The 20,455-nt window shown below is 37.7% G+C and overlaps 2 protein-coding genes across 5 annotated transcripts in view; both read right to left on the bottom strand.

The window, feature by feature from the left end:
• The window catches only part of atf7ip (activating transcription factor 7 interacting protein), a 36,481-nt gene extending 33,409 nt beyond the window's left edge, over positions 1 to 3,072 (bottom strand). Inside the window, exon 1 of one of the 2 annotated variants that reach the window (XM_058798085.1) lies at positions 2,974 to 3,072. In XM_058798085.1, coding sequence (XP_058654068.1) covers positions 2,974 to 3,057 — 84 coding nt within the window. In that variant the 5' untranslated portion in view covers positions 3,058 to 3,072. Of the gene's footprint in view, positions 1 to 982; positions 1,269 to 2,973 lie in introns of those variants that run through there. The other variant, XM_058798308.1, reaches the window with a different exon arrangement.
• Positions 3,073 to 3,454: 382 nt separating this feature from the next.
• septin3 (septin 3) lies at positions 3,455 to 20,336 on the bottom strand. 3 transcript variants are annotated; one of them, XM_058797723.1, is made up of 11 exons: positions 19,760 to 20,336; positions 17,751 to 19,441; positions 13,401 to 13,640; positions 13,183 to 13,311; positions 11,634 to 11,715; positions 10,572 to 10,709; positions 8,932 to 9,049; positions 8,747 to 8,842; positions 8,520 to 8,616; positions 6,425 to 6,476; positions 3,455 to 4,819 (listed from the first exon to the last, which is right to left on the bottom strand). In XM_058797723.1, the coding sequence occupies exons 1-11, from the start codon at positions 20,170 to 20,172 to the stop codon at positions 4,684 to 4,686; spliced, it is 3,192 nt and encodes a 1,063-aa protein (XP_058653706.1). In that variant the 5' UTR covers positions 20,173 to 20,336; the 3' UTR covers positions 3,455 to 4,683. The 3 variants fall into 3 exon arrangements, with proteins under 3 accessions (XP_058653706.1, XP_058653783.1, XP_058653859.1); XM_058797800.1 differs by lacking the exons at positions 17,751 to 19,441; positions 19,760 to 20,336 and adding exons at positions 15,034 to 15,304; positions 16,277 to 16,351; XM_058797876.1 differs by lacking the exons at positions 17,751 to 19,441; positions 19,760 to 20,336 and adding an exon at positions 16,277 to 16,354.
• Between the last annotated feature and the right edge of the window lie 119 nt (positions 20,337 to 20,455).

Below are 20,455 nucleotides of genomic sequence, written 5' to 3'. Positions count from 1 at the left end.
ATTTTTAAACACTGGCACTACAAAAATACCAGCCAGCCTGACATAGCAACACTGGCTCAACCAAAGCCATAAGTGTGGGGTGGAGCTGTTTACTGATAAATGACAGTCCTGAGGGAGTATTGAGGGAAACCTGTTTGAAAACATTTTTTTTTTTTTTTTGTGAAAGTAGTAGTGGCACAAAAATCACACAATTTTAATTAGGCCTAAAGGTCATTTTTGTAGTAATTTTAAGATATTTCTCTGTCTCAGTAAGTTTTCCCCATTAAAAAGATTTAAGCATTAAAAATGATTAGTACATTAATATATAAATATATGTTTAACAGTATTTACACATGAAGACTTCAGAAAAAAATATCCATGGTTTAATTGGAGCTATTTTACTTTAAGTGGAATGGGTCACTCAGTGGGGCCATCATCTTGAGATCACATGACCACAGGTAAGTGTTATTGGACACCTCTGTTAATGGAATAATGAATCATGGCTGACAAATTAGTAGATTTCTTCAGTGACATCAGTGACAACACTTTTGCAAACAATGCTACATTCACATCAATATCAGCCAGCCAACATTTAAAAAATGTAAATATTACATAAATCTACACATGCAGATTTTTTTTTGTATGTGTAAATAGAAGTAATTTTTCCAGGTTTGATAGGAATTACATTGTAGTTATCACTTTGGAAAACCAAACCCTCCAAAAAATTACACCCAAGTTAAATTTCACCTTATATAAATTCAGCATAAATAGCATAGACAGTATACATATAAATGTATTTCTATACCCTATATAAAGTTTGTAAATGAGTTTGCACCTGATTATGTGACAGGTAAATCACGTTACATTTTAAATAAAAACATAGCCCAAATTCAACATTGTTATAAACAACACATTCATTACAATACAATATATATTAAAGTTAGAAATATTCTCAGACAAAAAAAAAGTAGACAACTGATTTTTCAGAAGTGTGAAAACTCACCCAGTGTTTTGGTCAGTCGGAGAGCCTTACAACCGGTAACGTTATCTCCAAAAATGCGTTACTACAACGGTCTCTGTTTTGTATTGTATAAATTTAAAAACGGCACATTAGCAAACGCGGATTCTGTTGGTAACGTCTTTATCGTCACGCAACGGAATCACATACAGTCGTACAGACAGCTGCACAAGGTGACTGACTGTAGGCTACAGTGAGAGCGACAGCAACTCTACCACAGACGGTGTAGTTTGCTTGGTGATTCGCGCTCTCTTCTCCTCTCCAACGGTACAACAACAGGGGGCGGAGACACGCGTTTCGCGGGACAGCAGGAGAATCGAAAATTAAGCACCTCCTACCAGCAAAAGCGTGCTCACTGCTCAATCTTCACTCAAAATATCCGTTAATAAATTTAACATAGTTTCTAAATTCCACCAGCAGTGATTACAGTCAGACTCAATTTCCCTCTGGTTCAACCGTGTTCAGTTGAATATTATTTGGGTTTGATATAGTAACGTTATATCAATGATCAACAATTATTTATTTAGCTGTAATTTTTCATTTATATAGTATGTGCCTACCGTTACAGAGCCTTAATAAACAAGTTCGAGTTTATGTTTCCATCGTTCACAAACCCTGGCAAATGTCCTCAGTTTTCAATCCCTTCTGAGCTGCTACATAGCACCACCCTTCTAAATATAAATATGAGTTGCCACGATACACCAAAGCTCATAATGAGCATTAAGCGTTGTCATGTGAACAACAAGTCCTGAGTGGGCTACAAGTAGTTTTTGGTTCATTTCGAATCTGAATTTGAACACAATGTGTGTGAGTTATTTCAATTAGTTACTGCTCAATGCCTGTTTTTTTTTTTTATTCTGGACCGGTTCATTAGAGTCATTCGGTCGCCAATCGGACTACCTTGTGCTATATATTTTAATTCGGTTCTAAAATAAGAACCGATTCAAAGGAATCATTCGTGAATCGGTCCTGCTGAATAGTAGTGCAGGAAATACTAGTCTATGTTAGGGAACCGTTAATGGAACAGAACATCATGAGAGCTGTTTTTACTTATGCCCTTTATTTTGTGAACAGCTACTAAATATTAACGGAGAAGGATACCGTGGCGGAGGGGGAGGGAGACTTAATGTGAGGGGGATGGGAGCTTTGACCCATGGGAGGACTTTTGTCTGCTTTGTATGCATTTTTTTTTCCCATAACCAACATGATAAACAGAAGTAAGGTTAAAAAAATAAAGCTATGATTTTTAAATGCATATAAAGTGCACATACCTAATACATTTCATATGTTGGCAAAATTAATAATGTATTTTAACTTGATTCACATGTAAACATGTTTTTCTTCTTTTTTTTATAGCAAACAACTCTAGTGAAAATTGCGGTTACTATGTATAGAGAGTGTTTTGTTCTCGTGAAGGTCAGCCATTTTGTTGTCATGAATTGCAGCATGTGGATTTCTCTTTTTGAAATGTCTACTAACTGCAGTACCGCCTGCGAGCTGTTGGGGAGCTCACAAAGATGACAGAAACGTTTATGTAACCAACATAAAACTTCACTGGATAAGGTCTATATTTGCGTAACTTACACAACTCTACCTTAATTAAACATTATTAAAGGAATAAATTATATATGTAGACCTAATTAATTAGTTCTCCTCCTCCACCTAAAGCTCTAAACAGTTTCAGTGGATTCCACTGGATCAATAACACAGATTCATTCAAGTTCCAAAGAGTAAAATGTGGTCTGTAAGCACACTACAATTAGTAGACTAGACTAAGCTAAACAACACTCACTAACAGAGGTACTTCTCTCAGATAACAGAGCAGGGAGAGCATTTGGCTCCGCCTCCTTTTCCAAGCCAGCCACAAATAACCCGAAACGACACGCGGAGAGACAAAGACGACGGTATTGCTGTATCGTCTAAAACGCTACGATTAATAACGTTGTCCAAATGAGAACCAACTTAAAATCAATTACCTCACAGCCAGAGTGTGTTAAAATGTCACCGCGCCAGGCGCGTTTTGCAAAGAACACACTCAAAGATAGATAGCTCTGGTACATGATAAATGAAGGGGCATTTAAAGGATTAAAGGATCTAAATAGACTGACTTCACTTATAAAAACGGTTTTCATCAAGTCAAAGCCATGTTACAGCGTTTGAAATACGATGGCAGGAGCGACACATACATGACAAGAGAATTCGGATGGACTAGTAAACGCGGTGTGAACCGAACAGAGTGGACTGTTGTGGTGCTGTAACGATTCAGAATCGCGCCACTTACTGGACTCTGTCAATACTGACTCGGTTCAGTCTTTAGTCGTACAACTCCCTCTACAGGCAAAATGTGGGAAATGCGGAGATGACAGTCTCTGTGTTGTTGTTTTATACAGTAAAACTGAAAGCGAACTGTTAGAAAAGACCAGGTGTTGTGTTTGGACCCGAAAAAAGTCAAGGCAATTATGGCAAACATGTTTATTAAATTAAAACATAAGTATCATAATAAATAAAACATAAATACAATATAAATAATGTTTCATAATTATTGTTCAAAGGCGTTTTATTATTCCACACCAGCATTAATTAAACGTGATATGAATGATTGGAGAACTGATTTAGGATCAGTATGTACACAATTCCTACATACATAATGTATCAGTCTGTGAAGTGATATTGTGAGATGAATTACACATAAACACACATTTGGAAATGTTGGCACACATGGGAAATGAAAATCAAAATTCCATCACATTATCAGACAGAAATCACTGTTACCATATGCAAAATGTTGAGAAAGCTTTGTAATTTTTATACTCATTCACACAAACATGGGGTGTGTCCATACAAAATGTGCTGAAGAAAAACCTCAAAACTAAAACTCTTGATTTGTTAAAGGCACTGATCATTTTTAATCAGTGTTCTTTCGTTTCCTCCTGAAGTTTAATTGGCTGCTGGAAAGCTATTTAAACACATTAGCCACTGTAAATCCTGGCGTGCATTTAAACTGTTGTACTTGTTTGGAATGATCTGTAGGAATATACTTCAGTGGTCACTTCAGAGTCCTCTGAGACTTGCTTTGGCAGAGTTACACAGCAAAGGTAAAAAGACGTTAGTACTACAGAATCTAACGTACTTAGAGAAACACTGCTGCACCCTTGTAGGGCCAAAGAGATGAAATACTTATTAAAACACTTGCATGTTAAAATTAAGTAGGCTCACTCATAACTTGAGTATGTTTAATTGGCATAGGTACTAAAAGTGTGCTAAATGTTTTAATAAATAAGGCCCATTGAGCTGCAGACTGCAGTGGCAGTGCAATCCTCCATCTAACAATATAAAACTGCTCAAATGTGTCTAACAGAGGTTCCAGTAGAGGACAGAGCTAGTAATATGCCAACACTGGGCAATTTCCAATCACAAATGACTATGTGCCATCATATCAGACCTGAACAAGATTATCACGAGCAAACTTGCTCACTAAAGTCAGCAGAGCGAGCAACTGGGGAAGGCTTTTTCTAATTTTCAAAGGTTGTGCGACAAGAGATGATGACAAGTTCCACAAAGGGTTAAAAGGAGCATAAGGACAAAACCTCCACAGCGATGAAATCATCTGAGCATGCACAGCTGAATTACTACAAGATGAATCCTAGTCTTCTCTCACATCCTTACTATGCCGCTCATTTGTTTCCTCACAGGTTGCTTTCTTGTGTGTCTTGGCCAGAGGAGGAGATGGGATGCAGACCTCCGTTATCGTTGAGCCTCTTGGCACGGTACGTCTCGTAGTGGATGTTATGAGTGACCTCCTTCAGGTCCTGGAGGTGAGACCTGAGTACATGGTAACATTATTATTTGTGTTGAGTCACTGGTCATTTTTGGAAATATTTCATAAAGCCTGCAAATTCAATTATATGAAATACATTTTAAAATTAAGAGAGCAATAAACAATGAAACATATGTGAATAAATATTTACAAATGAGTGAATAAATACATTTATACAGGTTCAAACATTTGGGGACAGTAAGATTTCTAAATGTTTTTGAATGAAGACTCTCATGCTCGTCAAACGTGTATTTATTTGTTCAAAAATACTGTAAAAACAGTAAGAATTACTAAAGCTGAATTTTCAGCATCATTACTCCAGTCTTCAGTGTCACATGATCCTTCAGAAATCATTCTAATATGCTGATTTTCTGCTCAAGAAACATTTATTATTATTATTATTATCAATGTTGAAAACAGTTATACTGCTTAATATTGTTTGTTAAAAACACGTTTTCAGGATGAATAGAAAGAACAGCATTTATTTAAAGAAGAAATCTTTTGTAACATTATAATGTGTTTACTGCTCTACAGATGATCCAACAGTAGCTGCACGGATCTCAGGCTGCCTGGCGGACATCTCGGCATGGATGAAAGAACATCACCTACAGCTCAATCTGGCAAAGACTGAGCTTCTTGTCTTCCCTGCCACTCCAGCTCTACAGCATGATTTCACGATCCAGCTAGGTTCTTCTACAATTACCCCATCAACTTCGGTCAGAAATCTTGGTGTGATCTTTGATGACCAGCTGACCTTCAAAGACCACATAGCAAAGAATACTCGATCTTGCAGGTTTGCACTACACAACATCAGACAGATTAGGCCCTTTTTGACAGAGCATGCTGCACAACTTCTTGTCCAGGCCCTTGTCATTTATAGGCTGGACTACTGCAATGCTCTTCTGGCTGGACTTCCGTCAAGCACAATCAAACCACTACAAATGATTCAGAATGCAGTGGCATGACTGGTCTTCAACAAGCCCAAAAGAACCCATGTTACATCTCTCTTTATCTCCTAGCACTGGCTACCAGTTGCAGCTCGCATCAAGTTCAAGACATTGATGCCTGCATATAGAACAGCCACAGGCTCAGCACCCGCCTACTTCCACTCACTATTACGAATCTACATCCCCTCCAGAAGTCTGAGATCTGCTAGTGAGCGACGCCTCGTGGTACCATCACAGAGAGGCTCAAAATCACTCTCCAGAACATTCTCGTTCACATTTCCTGGCTGGTGGAATGATCTTCCCGCCCCTATCCGGAATGCTGGATCCCTGTCAACCTTCAAGCAACAGCTGAAAACTCATCTTTTTCGACACATCTTTCTCTTTATTTATTCCTTCACTTGCTAGCTTGTACTCATTTGAACAATGCCTGAGACTTGGTATTACAAGCACTTCCTCTGTCTGTTTGCCTCTTTAAGATGAATCGCTTTATGTATTCCCCAACTGTAAGTCGCTTTGGATAAAAGCATCTGCAAAATGACTAAATGTAAATGTACTGTCATTTTCCTTGCTGAGTACTCTTTCAAAAAAAATCTTTCTGACACCAAACAGTAGTGAATACAATAATATTAAGATTAGTATATCAAATAAAGTTTTATACATTACCTAATCATGAAATCACGAAGTAAGGAGAATTCGCAGTGATTTGGGTTTTCAACTAGAGGGATTAAAAAACATGTTTTGTCAGAAAATATGTATCAACACAATATACTGTACACAAATACAAATACATTCCTTATACTTAATGCTTCAAGTTGCCCTGAAATGTGGTTATTAGGAAATTGACATTGTTGGTTAAGTTAAATTGTTATAGCTGCCCTAAGTATATACTAACACGGTGGAAAACATGCAAAAAACATGTTTGTTTTTGTAACATCTTGAGATTGTAAAATGTCATATGGTGACTAATAGCTTCTGAGAAAACTGGAGAACGTCATTAGATTGAAAAAGTGATTAAAATGCCTTATGTTCACTTATTTGTATTACTTTGTGCAAACATGCATACATACAGTGCCGTGAAAAGGTTTTTGCCCCCTCCCTGTTTTATTTATTTTTTTTGCATATTTGTCACACTTAAACGATTAAGATCATCAAACTAATTTTAATATTATACAAAGATAATAGTAAATACAAAATGCAGTTTTTAAATGATGATTTCATTTATTAAGGGAAAAAAGCTGTCCAAACCTACCTGGCCCTACATGAAAAATTAATTGCCCCCTCCTGTTAAATCATGAAAGAACTGTGATTAACCACATTATTTTAGAAATGTGGTTTGTGGTTTGTGGTTTGGTAAGTGGTTTGGTAAGCCGGCCACGCCTCCTTACCAAATTACTCCAAGAGTGCAACGACGACTCATCCAGGAGGTCATAAAAGAACCCAGAACAACATCTAAAGAACTGCAGGCCTCACTTGCCTCAATTTAGGTCAGTGTTCATGATTCAACAATAAGAAAGAGACTGGGTAAAAATGGCATCCATGGGAGAGTTCCAAGGCAAAAGCTACTGCTGACCAAAAAGAACACAAAGGCTTGTCGGACATTTGCCAAAAAATATATTGATTATCCCCAAGACTTCTGGGCAAATATTCTGTGGACTGATGCAACAAAAGTTGAATTTTTTGGAAGGTGTGTGTCCCGTTACATCTGGCGTAAAACCAATACAGCATTTCATAAAAAGAATATCATACCAACAGTCAAACATGGTGGTGGTAGTGTGATGGTCTGGGGCTGCTTTGCAGATTCAGGACCTGGACGACTTGCCATAATTGATGGAACCATGAATTCTGCACTCTATCAGAAAATCCTGAAGGAGAATGTCCGGCCGTCAGTTTGTGACCTCAAGCGCACTTGGGTTATGCAGCAGGACAATGATCCCAAACACACCAACAAGTCCACCTCTGAATGGCTCAAGAAAAACAAAATGAAGGTTTTGGAGTGGCCAAGTCAAAGTCTGGACTTAAATCCGATTGAGATGCTGTGGCATGACCTTAAACAGTCCATTCATGCTCAAAAACCCTCCAATGTGGCTGAATTAAAACAATTTTGCAAAGAAGAGTGGGACAAAATTCCTCCACAGCGATGTGAAAGACTCGTTGCCAGTTATTGCAAATGCTTCATTGCAGTTGTTGCTGCAAAGGGTGGCACAACCAATTATTAGATTTAGGGGCAATAACTTTTTCACATAGTGCCAGGCAGGTTTTTCCCTTAATAAATGAAATTATCATTTCAAAACTGCATTTTGTATTTACTCGGGTTATCTTTGTGTAATATTAAAATTTGTTTGATCTGAATCTTTTAAGTGTGACAAATATGCAAAAAATAAAAAAATAATAAAACAGGAAGGGCGCAAAAACCTTTTCACGGCACTGTATAAATCTAACACATAATCCTCTTGGAAGCAATTTCAGTCCATGTTTTAAATGCAACATAAGATGATTTTCTGCAGGGACAGAAAATGCACCCAATATAGAAAATGACCCAAATATTATAGGTTTGTTAGCCAGCTGCGGAAAATCACTCCAGGATTTGACTTGTCCTGCCTAAGAAATCACTACAGTATCTACTTTGTTATAATAACAGAATCACCTTAAAGAACATAAATATTTTAATCACAACTGGCACAGTGAAACAAACAGAATACCATTTTTTATTTCAGAAATCTGCATAAAAAGATGTGAAATGACACTTCTGCCCACTCACCCTCAACCACTCCCCAGGCTGTCTTCCTGCCCAAAACCCGTTTGCCATTGACCTGGTACTCTTTATCACTTCCTACCACTGCAAAGGGCATTGCCTCCTGTAATGCACAGATTTAATGGGACAAACATAATGTGAAAACACACAGACCAACAGATGAGGGATGAAAGATGAGATAAGAGATGTTGAAAAAAAAGAGCAGCATGCAAGATGTGCAAAGTTCCTCTTACCCTGATCTTATCATTATCACTCTTATCCTCCATGTCTTCATCAAACTCCTTCTGTGGATAACACTCAATCCCACACGCTTCCAGCTCCTTCCTCACCTGCAAGGGAATATGGTGAACTGTAGTTAATCAGTACCAGAAAACTAACTTGATATTGAATCATCTTGTGAATCTGTCTTCATTCACACCCTCTGTTTAAATTCAGTTTTCTCATCAAGAGTGAGTGTGTCTGACTTGGCAATGACAGGAATGATGTTGACCACACGACTCAGATGTTTCATGAACTCAATATCCAACTGGCGAAGCCTGAGAAAGGGGAAAGAGATATAATTAATAGACCGATAGAAGCAGATTTTATTACAGGACCACTGGCCTTTCTGAGGTTCACAGTTTGCCTAATGCAGCTCAGTCAAGCATTGCTGGCTGAATGAACACGGTCTTAAATCAACACGGCTGCTTGAGTACACTACACGACTTTTGCCCAGATTTTTGCTCCGATTTGCATTCTGGACGAGTCAATGCTAGTTGTTGAAAGTCAAAGCCAGTCTGCAAATTTGAGATGAGAGATTCCACAGAAAATCGTTTAGCGTATTATGATCACAGACTTTAATTTTTAACTACAGACTATGATTCTGTGCAGTCCAAAGATATCAAACATGTTTGATATTTTGAGCCAATTTTTGAACACATTTTGTTTTCGTTTGTCCAGTGTTTGTGTGTTCGGAACGACATGAAAGTCTTGTAGTGTATGATCCTCAGATGCCCTGTTTTTCCTTTGTAACCATTTATAACATCAACAAGTTTTAAAAACTTAAAAAATGTGTAGTGTATTTTAGCTTTTAATTAACAAAGCTGCAACTACAAGCATATTTCAACTGCTGACAAATAATAAAAAGAAATCTCAAAGATGTGAATACTCTAGAGAAGCAAACAGAAATCCATTATCTTATTGCTGTTCTCAACAGAGAACATGGTACATGAGTTATAGGGGTCATCAGATGCCCATTTTCCACAAGTTGATATGATTCTTTAGAGTCTTAAAGAAAAGTCTATAACATACTTTGGTTAAAATTTCTCAATGGTAGTGTAAAACAACACCCTTTTTACCTTGTCAAAAACAGCTCTTTTCCCAGCAACCCGGTTTGTTGCATGTTCCTTTAAATGCTAATGAGCTCTGCTGACCCCGCCCCTCTCTTCTGTGGGGTGAGGAGCCGTACTGTTTAGCCGCAAAACTTGCTAACTAGCACGTTATTAGGAAAGGTGATTTGCAACGATTCATAAAAAAAAAAAAAAAACCTTACTCACTTCTTCTGGAGGTGAGGCTGGATCACGAATGATTCGCGCGAACATAAACACATTTAGGTAGATTGGGGGGCGCACTCCCTTCAAAAACAAAAGTAATCCACTGCGTCTTCAGCAGCTCAGATGTCGAGAGTAAATGACGACTGCAATGTTCATTATTACATCCAACAACAAAACACCTCAATCGCTTAGGGGCCATTCTTGTCTACTCCTGCTCCGACATCAAAACAATGGCAGACTGATGACAGCTCATTCAGGGCGGGTCTAAGGTAAGACACCAGTCCAGTCTGTGCTGAAACACTACTGTCAATCAATAATCGTGGGAGGGGCCTGGGTCTGTGTGACGACACACAGCCAAGCATCTGAGAACGGCTTCATTTAAGAAAGGGATTATTATTATTATTATTAAAGGGTGGATGTGTACACACACTGCCAACACACATTTATGTTCAAACAACATGTAAAAGTGAATTTTGCATTTGATGACCCCTTTAAAGTAAAATTTTACTATATAATTCTAACTCACGAGTGTCCAGTTGGAGATATGAAGTACAAGCAGCAGTGCACTCTGGTATCAGGGATGCGTTTCTTGCGAGCAATGTTGACTTCTTCCTTCAAAAATTTTTCGTATTGTTCATTGATGTATTTGGATATGGGCTCCCAGCTAGGAACACAGAGGGGGAAAAAAATCAACAGTGTTGCATGTTGAGAGCTATGTTAGAGCACATGAAACTTTGAAACAGCAAATGAAAAACCACTGACGCTGTTTTTTTCCATGTTTCATACTATAAAGCTGCTTGCTTTAAAGCAATCTATTGTATAAAGTTCTACATAAATAAACATGACGTGATGTGACTGGAGTGCCAAACTGCAGAGCTTTTGCAAACATATCCACATCACTATGATCAGATCGACTTCTGTTTTCTCACTGTTATAATTTTTGCTGTGTGTTTATTTTGTTATTGAGAGGAAAGCGCACAGAACATATTTACATATTCATCTAAATGCCTCTCTCAGCAGTATGGATAGCGTCGGGATATTTACAAATGATATACCACTGCTCACGTATTTCGAACTTAGTTTTGCCACAAGCAACAAATTAAAAAAAGAAATGTAGGTTTTAAGCTTGGTTCTGTATAAATAAAAAGCTGCATAAAAGGCAGTTTTTTTTTGTTGTCAGCATCAGCACCCAACAGCCAGTGCAGCACTATTTTGTCTGAGGCATTTGAATGACAAAGGAAAAACGCTGTGTCCCTTTAACTGAGGTCCTTGGATGTGACCACTGAGGGCGAGCTGCCAAACCACACTCACATTTGGCATCCCTACCAGCAATCTGATTCTTGTCTGTGCAAATTAAGTGCAAATCTGGAAGTCAAAACACTGCCCCTCACACTTGGAACACGTTTTTAATGCCAGTTAGTAGCAACAGAAATTAAGCACACAACTGACCCCATTTATTTCAGCTGACACAAATGCATGTCCTCAGTTTCCTAGATGCAGTGGCATTTTGGATCATTTGCAAAAACTAAATCGGTTAAAAACAGCTGCCAGTCCTCTGGCTTTAACAGAGAAATCACACAATACTCACCAATTTTCATTGTTGATTTGGTCCCCAAAACCTGGTGTGTCAACGACTGTTAACTTCATCTTCACCCCTCCTTCCTCAATCACTGCAAAATCAACATTTATCACAGCTACAAATAAAGCATTTTAGATAACTGTGATTGTTTTTGTGACAGAATACAGTGGTTCAATCTCATAAGATAACACCATTTTTGTCTGGACACCACTGACTTCCATTCTATGGACAAAAACAGTAAAACATTCTTAAAGGGATAGTTCACTGAAAAATGAAAATTCTGTCATCATTTACGTTCATGTCGTTCCAAACCATAAGACCTTGGTTAATCTTCTAACACAAATTAAGCAGGGCTGCAAAACGATTAATTGCGATTAATTGCAATCAAAATAATGTTGTAAAATGATGTATACATACTATGTGTGTGTACACTGTGTATATTTATTATGTATATATATAAATACACACACATACATGTATATATTAAGGGAAAATATGTTAGATTTATAAATAAAGTATTTATATATATTATAAATTATATACACAAGTATAAATATATACATACATATACATACAAATAATTTTTTAATATATACATATATATGTGTGTATTTATATATACATAATAAATATAAACAGTACACACACATATAGTATGTAAACATAAACTTTTATTTTGAATGCGATTAATCGCGATTAATCATTTTGCAGCCATAAAATTAAGATATTTTTCTGTCCATCAACTGAAAGTCCAAGTAACCAAAATTTTGAAGATCCAAAAAGGTCATAAAGGCACTGTAAAATGAATCCATATGAAATCAAACAGTTTAATCCAAGTCTTGGATCTTTTAAATTTGGTGACCTGGATTTTCAAAGGAAGTATGATATAAATATCTTAATTTGTATTTTGACGTTTAACCAAAGTCTTATGGGTTTAACAACATAAGGTTATGTGAGTAATGGCAGAATTTTAATTTTGGGGTGAACTGTCACTTTTAAAAAGTGCAGGTTTGGAATGACATGAGGGGGAGTAAATGATGACAGTGTTGTCTTTTTGGGGTTAACTATTCCTTTAAGTCAGACATGTTCATCCTGACACAATGTCATGATGATTTAAAATATTTTCCACCTGACACCTATTTCACACTACATTTGCAACTCCATCACACAAGGTCAACAAGAAATAAATATCCAGCCTTTTTTCCGAACAGAATTTGGATATATATTATATCATTTAGTTTGCCAGCTGTTCAGTTACCTATAGGGGATTCACCAACAGCTGGCCTCCTAACTTGCCCTGGGCACAACACATGCCAGTCTAGACACATCTTACTCACAAGCACATATGCTTTAGGCCGCCGCTTTGCTACAGGTCCTGGTGTATTGATTACATCAGCCGACACTAAATGAGTCTTTCTTAATTAGCTCATGATGTCTATTTCTGTCTAGTGAAAGGTCTGTTCTTTAGCAACCAGTGTTTAAAAGCTTTCCTTGAACAAGCAATAGATGCAGTTGTGAATCCTTGACTAAATGAGACACATGATCAGTATGCTCTTACCATGAGATACACATTTAATCTCAACAGTCTTTGGGATCTTCTCATCACGACTCCAGCCTGTGCTCCTCCTGCTCACCTGTGACTTAAAGAGAGTATTCACTAAAGTAGACTTCCCAAGACCACTCTGACCTGGTGTTAGAGAGAGAGAAAAAGAGGAGAAATGTTAAGAAAGTGAAAAACGGAAAAAGTAAATGTGAACAAACTGCTCTCCCACCCACCAACCACCATGATGTTGAAGTCAAAGCCTGTCTTCATTGTCTTCTTCCGCATCTGCTCGATGATGGTGTCTATTCCGATGTATCCAAGCAATGCAGATCCTCGACCTGACCCTTGACCTTCGCCCCCTGTTCCTTGGGGTGAAGGCACAAAGGAACCACTAGAAGGCGGGACCACATGAGAGGGTTTAGCTGGGACGGCAGGTTTAGGTCTCACTTCAGGGGGCACGATTTCTGACATGTCTGTGTGAAAGAGTAAATGATAAACAATCAATAAATTTAATCAGGCTAGATGTTATTTCACTATAAACGCCACCCTTAAATATAGTAAACTAGATTTAAATCTAGCAAACAAGATTTTGTCATGTGATTATATATTTAAGGTGCTAGAAGTGATAATTATTTTTATTATTTATTTTATTTTACGTCAGTATACAACTACATTCAAACATTCTGTATATTAAACTTTAAAACGCAAATAAACTTGCAGCAAAATTCAACATGCAATAATTGTTTATAGGAATATTAGTTATGATAATATCATTTTAAATAAGTTATATACATTCACATATTCTAAATATGAAGCTTCTGCAAATAATGTTTTATTTTTATTAATATTTATTATGATAATATTTTTATTTGAAATGTATTTTCCAATTTACTCTCTAACAGGCCAACTAACCTAATGTAGGTCACATTTTATTTTGTGTTGTGGAGAATATCTATGACTCTGTGTTACACAATCTGTTATATCTGTCATCGTTTACTCACCCTCAAGTAGTTCCAAACCTGTAAGAATTTCATTCAGCTGCTGAACAAAAAATAATATATTCTAACGAATAGTTACAATACCAAACAGTTTACAGTAACCACTGACTCCCATAGTACAGAAATAAAATACTATAGAGGTCAATGATTACCGTCAAATGTAATTTTACCAACATTCTTCCGAATATCTTCGTTTGTGTTCAGCATAGGAAAAAACTCATACAGGTTTGGAAGCGGATGGTGAGTACATGATGACTGAATTTTCATTTTTAGGTGAACTATCCCTTTATTTCACATTTCTTTTTGCCTAGAGGACAACATAAGTAAAAAGTGGCACAGCTTACCTTCCAACCTACATTCTTTTGCATGTACAATATGCAGTTGTTTATTAACTGAGGAAAACAATTTGTCTTATAAAACCTATGTATGCTATTATGTCCTAGTGGTCCCATTTCCCAGCCTAGTCCACTTTAAATGCTCCACTGAATTGTCGGCCTATATAAGCACCATATGCCACCCAAAATAAGCAACAAACAATAAATCATTACAGAAGCCACTCAACAAATCTCTTTATCGGATTAATCACCCACGGCTGGACCTTTCCCACGCACAGAGTCGCCTTTTAAACGCCATAACATGAGATGTTGTTCTACACAAGCGACAATGATGCGCGCCTTTCATTTAGAGAACAATATTAGGATCATTGTCATTTTAAACGTTACTGTTTTTAAAGGCGGAAAACCAAACATAAACACACATGGATGAATGTACGCGTCTACCTCCCCATTTGCTCCATTTATTGATTGTTTTACCTCAAAAAGATTCGTATAATAACGAGTAATCAGAGGGAAACACTCTTCCCACTCACCGATCCGTGTTTTTGCAGCGGTCGCAGGATGTGTTTTATTTTTAGTCCTTTTTCTGCCTCTCGCTGTTTTACAGTCTGTTGAAGTATAAGTAGGCTAAGGCAGTGGTTGAACAGCCGTTAGGGAGTGATCATGTGTTCAGGTGCCTCTTTCTTCCACTCCGTCTCTCGCCTTTCTATTCGCAGCTCGATGCACCTCATTCCTTCCTCCACCCTTTTCTCGTTTCCAAGGAAACTAACAGGAGACTGGGTGATGCAGCGCGCATGCGCAGTGCTGAAATTAGGGATTCGGGTTTCTAGGTGATTTTTGGCACTCTGCTAGGCTATTTAAATCTTAGCCGTTTGCCTGTGTTTGTTTTGGTAGGCTACATTTGCTATGCTTGTTGTATCATGCTATTACTGTGGCTTTTGATTAATTACAGGACTGGTGACTAATGTAAAACAGCGACATGTGGATCACAACGACTCTCGTTCATGAAAACGTTTTTTTTTTTTTTTTTGGTTCCAAAATATATGTGACCCTGGACGACAAAACCAGTATTAAGTGTAAATTTTTCAAAATTGAGATTTATACATCATCTGAAAGCTGAATAAATAAGCTTTCCATTGAAGTACGGTTTGTTAGGATCGGACAATATTTGGCCCGAGATACAACTATTTGAAAATCTGGAATCTGAGGGTGCAAAAAAATCTAAATATTGAGAAAATTGCCTTTAAAGTTGTCCAAATGAAGTTCTTAGCAATGCATATTACTAATTAAAAATTAAGTTTTGATACATTTTACGGTAAGAAATTTACAAAATATCTTCATGGAACATAATCTTTACTTAATATCCTAATGATTTTTGGCATAAAAGAAAAATTGATAATTTTGACCCATACAATGTATTTTTGGCTATTGCTACAAATATACCCCGGCGACTTAAAACTGGTTTTGTGGTCCAGGGTCACATATGCTGATCAAAATAATATATAATTTCTTAAACACTTAATTCTTACGGAGCAAAATAATAAGAGTAAAAAGAAACAATAGCTATCAACTGACAACGATCCCGTTCTGCTGACGTCATCAAGTCCTTTTATTTCCCAACCCCCTTGCTCCATTTGACTTGTTCCATTTTGTCCTCATTGAATATTCTAAAATACATCGTATTTTGCAAATAACTTAAACGCACAATACCACAGAACGGTACAAAATAAAAGATTAATCTCGCACTGCACATTTTATGTCATCAAAACTACTCACATTTCAAGGCCTTGTAGTCCCGCGCCTGCCTGTCTCATGCGCTCTGTTCACATGTGAAGTGTTTGTGGCGTAAACAGTGGCCACTGAAGTGCTGTTGAGCTTCAGTGTGTCTTTTTCCTCATAACCGGGTTATCTCACTGTGTTTAGACAGGCCTGTGCTTGATGATAAGGCCCTATTTTGCACGCTATACCATTTACAGTTTGTATTATGTCTATATAGGCTGGCTTATATTCAGAAAACACTCGCATATTAGAATTTCTAGGGTTCATATCTGTAGATACATATTGAGTATTTTGAAACACTGACCTACCACAACCTTAGTTTTATATGGTTATATTTTCCAATGAAAATGAGTGTGGCGCTCACTTGTGCCAGGTCAATGCGATTTAGTTGCTAAGCTGTTCTGAGTGATTAGCTTGTTGTTTTGCAATTTTTAAGGTGTTTTGAGCGATCTTTAGCATATTGCTTTGTAGTTACTACAACTAGAGGTCTGAGTGATTTTTAGCAAATTTTTTTTTGTTGTTGTTTTGTTTTATGCCTTTATTAGATAGGACAGTAGTAGAGAGCAGACAGGAAAGCACTGGGTGGAGAGAGGGGGCGGGATCGGCAAAGGACCTCGAGACGGGAATCGAACTCGGGTCACCGTGAGCACAGTTGCACTATATGTCGGCGCACTAACCACGAGGCTATTGGCGCCGACGATTTTTAGCTAATTTTATGTAGTTGAGTGATTTTTTTGCACATTCTAATGTGTTCAAAGTGTTTTTTAAACATTGTCACGTAGTTGCTAAAGTGCTCTGTGTGATTTTAGCATATTTGCTAACATTTGATAAAATGCTCAGAGTTCATTTTTAGCACATTGCTGTGTGGTTATAAGATGTTATGCAAAGTGATTTATACCACATTGCTATGTAGTTGTTCTAAGTGACTTTTAGCATGTTGCTATGTGTTTGCTGTCATTTTTAAGTTCCTAAGCTTTCAAAGATGCGCTTTCAAAGATGTTCTGCATGATTTTTAGCAGTTTCTAGGGCGTTCTGAGTGATCTTAGCATGTTGTTATGTGGTTATGATGTTTTAATTCATTTTAGCATGTTAAGTGGTTGTGTGTTCTGAGTGATTTTGTGCATTGCTTGTGGTTGCTACGATGTTGAGGTTGGTTGCTTACTTTCCTTAACCACATGATTTGAGGTATCAAATTGAAATGTCATATTGTGCACCTAAGTAAAATATTTATTAGGCTTAAGGACTGTTTTAAATCTCCAACCCTAAATATAAAACTGTGATTCTCTCCAAAACGTTCACTACTAATGACAAATTAAAGTTTTCCTCCCTGAATGCTTAGGCTGTTTATATACTAAATTTAAATAATGCCCCTATGTATATACAGTAGGCCTATTTAGGATGTCTCATGTCTTTAAGCAGCTTTATATACAGTCCTCTTAATGCAATTTCAGTCATTTATCTTTGCACGCACCTGTAGACCCACATTCTTCAGGACAGGAGTCAACTCCGCTCCTCGTGTCTGCAACTACAGATGGCTGTAATGGTAGGGGGTCTTCTCGCTCTGTTAACCGCGAGGAGTTCATGTCTTGAAATCTGTCACAATCTGTAGAATGAAGTGTGTGTTTGGACTCTTGTTGTTGATCTAGAGTGAACGGACACTGTGGCATCCATCCAGCCAAGGGATATTTCAGCATTTCAGAGTCTGTGTGTGTGTTTGAGCTGTCCAAGAGGTCCGGGTGAATGGCTGAATCACGTTTCTCTCCAACAAATTTAGTTGGACTAGTAACACACTTTTTGTGTATCTGCAAGCCTCTGTGTCTTCTTGCAAATCTGTAATCTTCACGCAAGTTCGCTTCGCTTGAAGAGGATTTAGAAGAATCTGAATCCGAAAGGCTGCATCTATTTTGGGATGAATTGCTGACATCCCTTCTTGTGTTCCCTGTCTGGTTTGAGGAAGATCTTCTCCATGCCTGAGGAGTTTTGAAGTATGCAGGTCTATTGTCAGATGTTCTTTTGATCACAGGTCTACAGATTCGGCACAGCTGACCGGATTCAGTGGATGATCTGTGACTGTTCAAAGGGAAGTGGAAGCAGCTCATCCGGCTGCACTGATCTGATGCATTACTGTATCTGATGACGGCGCTGTCTGTCTCGGAAGCTGCAGACTGAGGACTGATCTTTGGTTTAGACACTTGGTTGTCATTAGCACTGGTTTGATTGTGTTGGGAGGAGCTCATCATCCTATTACTTTTATGAGAACTATCATTGGTGGCGTTACAGTCCTCTGAAGCTCTGTCTTGAAGCTCTGAGTTGGATGAAACCAGTTCACTGTATTCCTTTAGAGAACTTGCATTATTCAGTTCTTGAAAAATATCCTTTTGGTCTGTGGTAGCTTTAGGTGATGAGACTGGATTTGTAAGTGCTGACTGTTTGGAGAACTGTCTTGTTCCTTCAGCTGAAGCTTGTGGTTGGTTTTGAGGTGTCCTACAGCTCCTCTCACACATCATAGTCGGTCTTATTATCCGCTTGGCTGCTCCTAACATTGTCTTTGAACGAATAGGCTGTTTTAACTTTTCTGAAACAGCAGGATGTCCATCGCTCTGAATTTTTGGGTTGTTCTCTTCACTGCTTCCCTTGATCTTCTCCAGATTGGAAAACTGGGCACCAGAGTTTATAATCCTGCCTGTTTTAATCAATCCAAGCCGGATTCGAACTAGGGTAGGGTCTTGAGATTGGCGCTTCTTTTGATAGCTAGCAAAATTTTGTGGTCTATATGCACTTTTTTCAACATGTCTGAGGTTTTTTGGGCTTAAGCTTTCAAACGTTGAAGGCTTGGTAGCGCCCCTGCAATAGTTGTTCGAATTTTGCTTTGGTTTATCTTGCTGTGGAGGTCTGAATGACTCTTGTTGTTGGCCAGTTTGCTTTTTTTGACCCCTCGTGCTGGTTATGGGGATTGATCTTATACTTCTCTCATTAAATGAAACAGGCTTGAATCTAGACATTTTGCTTTCTACTGGCCATGTTTTACTATGCATATCAGCAGAATGTAATGGTTTGTTTTCGTCTGTTGGTAGCACTCTAATTGACGTCTCTAATAGAGAAATGGTATTGACTGACTTCAGTTGTGGTGAATTTAGGGATGTATCCACTGTATTGATGATGCTGTAGGACACAGCACAGAATAAATTAGTCTTTATATTTTAGGAAGGAGGTTCCTTAGAAGGTTATACACACATGCATGTATATATTTCAGAAAAATGTTGTGTTTATATATTAAATATATTTATTTATAATATAAATTATATGAATATAAATATAGACGTAAATATTTTCAAAATATATACTGTATGAGTGTGTATTTATATATACATAATAAATATACACAGAACACTCACATATATTATGCAAACAAAAACTTTTATTTTGTATGCGATTAATCGTTTGACAGCACTAAAAATGTTTGTACTGAGAGAAACATACCTTTCAGGAGAACTATCAATCTGGTTCTGTTGTTCCAAGCTTTGCCCTATTTGACTGAAGGAGGAAATACGGATAGGCTTTTTTAAGACAACAGAGGGGGAAAGAGGCACAGGACAGGGGGACACTCTAGTGGGTGAGGTAGATTGGTCAAATGTGGGACAGGGAGACAGACGAACAGGAGAGTAAGACGAAATAAAGTGAGAAGATGGACTGAGACGAGAAGGAGAAGTGGACAAAGGTGAGAGACGGGAGGGAGAAGAGCCTGAGGTAACGGGACACGGTGAGAGACAAGAAGGGGAAGGAAAAAGAGGGATAAGACATGGGGAGAGTCTTGCTGAGGACAGAGAAGGGGAGTTGAGGGGAGATTCAATAGGTAACGTGTTTCCAGTTTGATCTAGGTCCCTTGGGTTCATTGCAGTATATAACACAGCCTATAAGAATTCATAAAAAAGTTTGAGCAAAAGTTTGAGATTTCACTGTAAATAAAAAGAACATAAACTGAATATATAGGCCTAGATAAAACGGATTCTAAAGTCAAATATTTCACTGAATTTCATTATTCTACTAAGGCATATAGTGAGTACTTCAAATTCTGAAAATGATATGTAATATGACTGACCTGTGATCCTCTGGTCTGTTTACTGGAAGAGAGAAGCGAGAGAATGAAGGGGGAAGAGTGCGTCAGGAAATGGTGGG

This window comes from Onychostoma macrolepis, chromosome 01, assembly GCF_012432095.1.
Source record: "Onychostoma macrolepis isolate SWU-2019 chromosome 01, ASM1243209v1, whole genome shotgun sequence".
Lineage (NCBI taxonomy): Eukaryota > Metazoa > Chordata > Actinopteri > Cypriniformes > Cyprinidae > Onychostoma > Onychostoma macrolepis.
This window is presented reverse-complemented; position numbering and strand designations above follow the sequence as displayed.